Consider the following 2714-nt stretch of genomic DNA (forward strand, 5'->3'; position numbering starts at 1 on the left):
AAAATTGCACAAAAGGGATTCTACCAGAACACAAGTGCTATCATTGGCGGCCACCTGCAATTACTGTGAAATGACCACTGATGACTGCATGTTTGTTTCATCCTCTGAATGAAGACAACCAATTTGCTAAAATTATGTATCCAAACGTCACATCGTTTGCTTGTTATTTATTTTAGGCTTTAAAAATTGCACTTTGGATACAGACAAATAAAATATTGAAGGCAAGGTGGCCCCTTTTGTTTCCTGAGATGGAAGGCAGTGCATGTACATAGGAAATGACTGCAACTTTGTGGGCGAGTACGCTAACCACAATGCCATGTGGTCTACCACTTTCTAAGAGACAAGAGAGAAGAGGACATACATGTGGCACCAACCATCTGAAAGGGCGAGAGCAGGCACTGCATTGGTCAGATTGTCAGTCTTTCAGGGGTATTTCAGGAACCACTGGAAGCAACCCACCCAGAACAGACACTCAAATAAAGGTCTTTAGTGGGGATCAGAAGATAGATCTGCAGAAACCCCGGAGACGGATACAGAAGAGTGGCCTTGGCAGACATCACAAGGACTTATCCAGAGAAGGGTAACTGAATTGGAAGAGACCCCTCAGAGGAAACCACATCGGACCTGCCACAGCACTATGAAGATTGGCGCCGTCTGGGTGTTCATCCTTTTTCCAGGCCCTTATTGGACTGCAGAAGGCGAGATCCTTGAAGGATCTGGGACCTCAGGATCATCATTAACTCTAGATTATAAATACCAAAGTCATCTCATGGGGTACAAGCATTACTGGTGCAGGGGAAATCACTGGTTCTACTGCACCATTGTCGTCCAAAGCACAGGATCAGAGGAGGAGGTCAAGGAGGGGCGGTTCTCCATCAAAGACAACCACAAAGCTCTCACAGTCTCAGTGACCATGCGAGATCTGACGCTGGAGGATTCAGGAATCTACTGGTGCGGGACAGAGAAAACTGGTATCGATGAAATGTACAAGGTGCACGTGACGATTTCTGCATCTGATCCTACTGTTGTCAAGCCTACAATATCAGCAAACAAAAAATGGCATCTGCTGCCAACGTCTTCTGCCTCACCCGTCGCACCAAAGGTTCTCCCTCTTACTGTGCCTTTTGAGAAAATCACTAATCCTTTCCTCTCCAGCTCTACTGCAAGTGGCACCGAAGCAACAACAAGCTCTTTCGCTTCTTACATGGCCCTCCAGTGGAAGGCAAAAGCTACCCTGTGCGGTATAATTCCGCTTGCCATTACAAGTGTGTGTATAATATCCAGGAACAGACGGAAACCCATGAAGAGACTGGATGTAGAGCGGGATGAGGATATAAGCTTGGCTTCCCTATCTATAGAGGGCATGTTGCCAGGTAACAGTGGTGATTCCTCCAGCCATGGATCAGACCGCCTCTCGTTTATTGATGATTGACTCAGTTCCAGCTCCTACCTTTTTCCGAAGCCCAACCACAGACAAGGTCTCAAGTCTGCATTCCGTAACCTCATTGTATTTCCGAAAAACATGTGACCAGTGACACACTGCTCTGTGAACGGAGGATAGCACAGGGGAAACGTGCTTGTCTTGGAAGCAAAACCATGCAGAGCAACAGAGGTTTTAATCCCGGATCTGCACTTAGAAACCGAACTCAGGTATAAAAAAACCAATTAAGAAAATAAATAAAGACAGCATTGCCAACAGTGATGGCTCCATGGAAGGGTTAACTTGCAGGTTTGATAATATCACCAAGCCAACCATTGACCTACAGCACCCTCGGCTTATGTATGTGATGGTTGATGTCCACACTAGTTTTGGCGCAAATGTTATCTAGCATGGCCATCAGTTAGTAGGACCGGGAGTTTTACCGAAACGTTACACTGTTTCAACAAGTGAACTATATGTCACCCCTATGCAAATCACACCACAACAATCAATTGTATCTCCTTACCTACAGGTGTAAGTAATTACATTCATGAAAAGTATTGCTGTGTGATACCCTAAACCATGAACTAAGCAATCTATTATAGAGAATAATCATACCATGTACTCAGTCTCACCTGCTCCATATTCCATTTGCACCAGTGTCACATATTTAAAAGGATTGCTATATACACCACACTTTTGATAAGAATGTACTGTACTTAGAGTGTGTTTGGAATTGACATCTGCCATTTTTACCAAAGGAAATAATTTACCAGGTACGACGTTGTTACATCACCAGTATAATTTTCGATGAGTTTTGTGCCAAAAATGTTTCAATGAAAAAAACTCATTGAAACATATAGGGGGGTGGGTAAGGGGATATAAGTGGTAGGGTGGTGGGGAATAGGGAGTAAATAATAGGAGAGGTGGGGGCTTTGGGGAGGAAACCCCAAATCAAAAATAAAAATTTCGATGAGTGTTTTCAATTAAAAAAAATGTTTGGCAAAGAACTGATTGAAAAAATAATGGGCATGAAATAACATAGAAGCATATAACAGGTTATGCACTTCGTGGATAATTTTCCAAAACGTGGTAATTGCCTGCAGACACCCAAACCAACGTTTGCACTTACATCCCCGTCAAGAAGCAGAGCAAAAATAAAAAGTGCTATAACAGGCTAATTTTATTTGCACCTTTTTTTGCGCTATTATTTGCAAAATGCATCAATGCTGCCAGCCATTCATAGCAATCAGCATTTTCAATGGATTCCTACTGAATCTGCCCGCTTAAGCAG

General features: G+C 43.3%; 1 protein-coding gene across 1 annotated transcript; it reads left to right on the plus strand.

Moving 5' to 3' along the window:
• Positions 1 to 637: 637 nt before the first annotated feature.
• Positions 638 to 1432, plus strand: LOC138448093 (CMRF35-like molecule 3). Its single transcript, XM_069604637.1, has one exon. It carries the CDS (start codon positions 638 to 640, stop codon positions 1430 to 1432), a length of 795 nt encoding a protein of 264 aa, XP_069460738.1.
• The last annotated feature ends 1282 nt before the right edge of the window (positions 1433 to 2714 follow it).

This window comes from Ambystoma mexicanum, chromosome 3q (assembly GCF_040938575.1).
Source record: "Ambystoma mexicanum isolate Mex_15411 chromosome 3q, UKY_AmexF1_1, whole genome shotgun sequence".
In the NCBI taxonomy this organism is placed as follows: Eukaryota; Metazoa; Chordata; class Amphibia; order Caudata; family Ambystomatidae; genus Ambystoma; species Ambystoma mexicanum.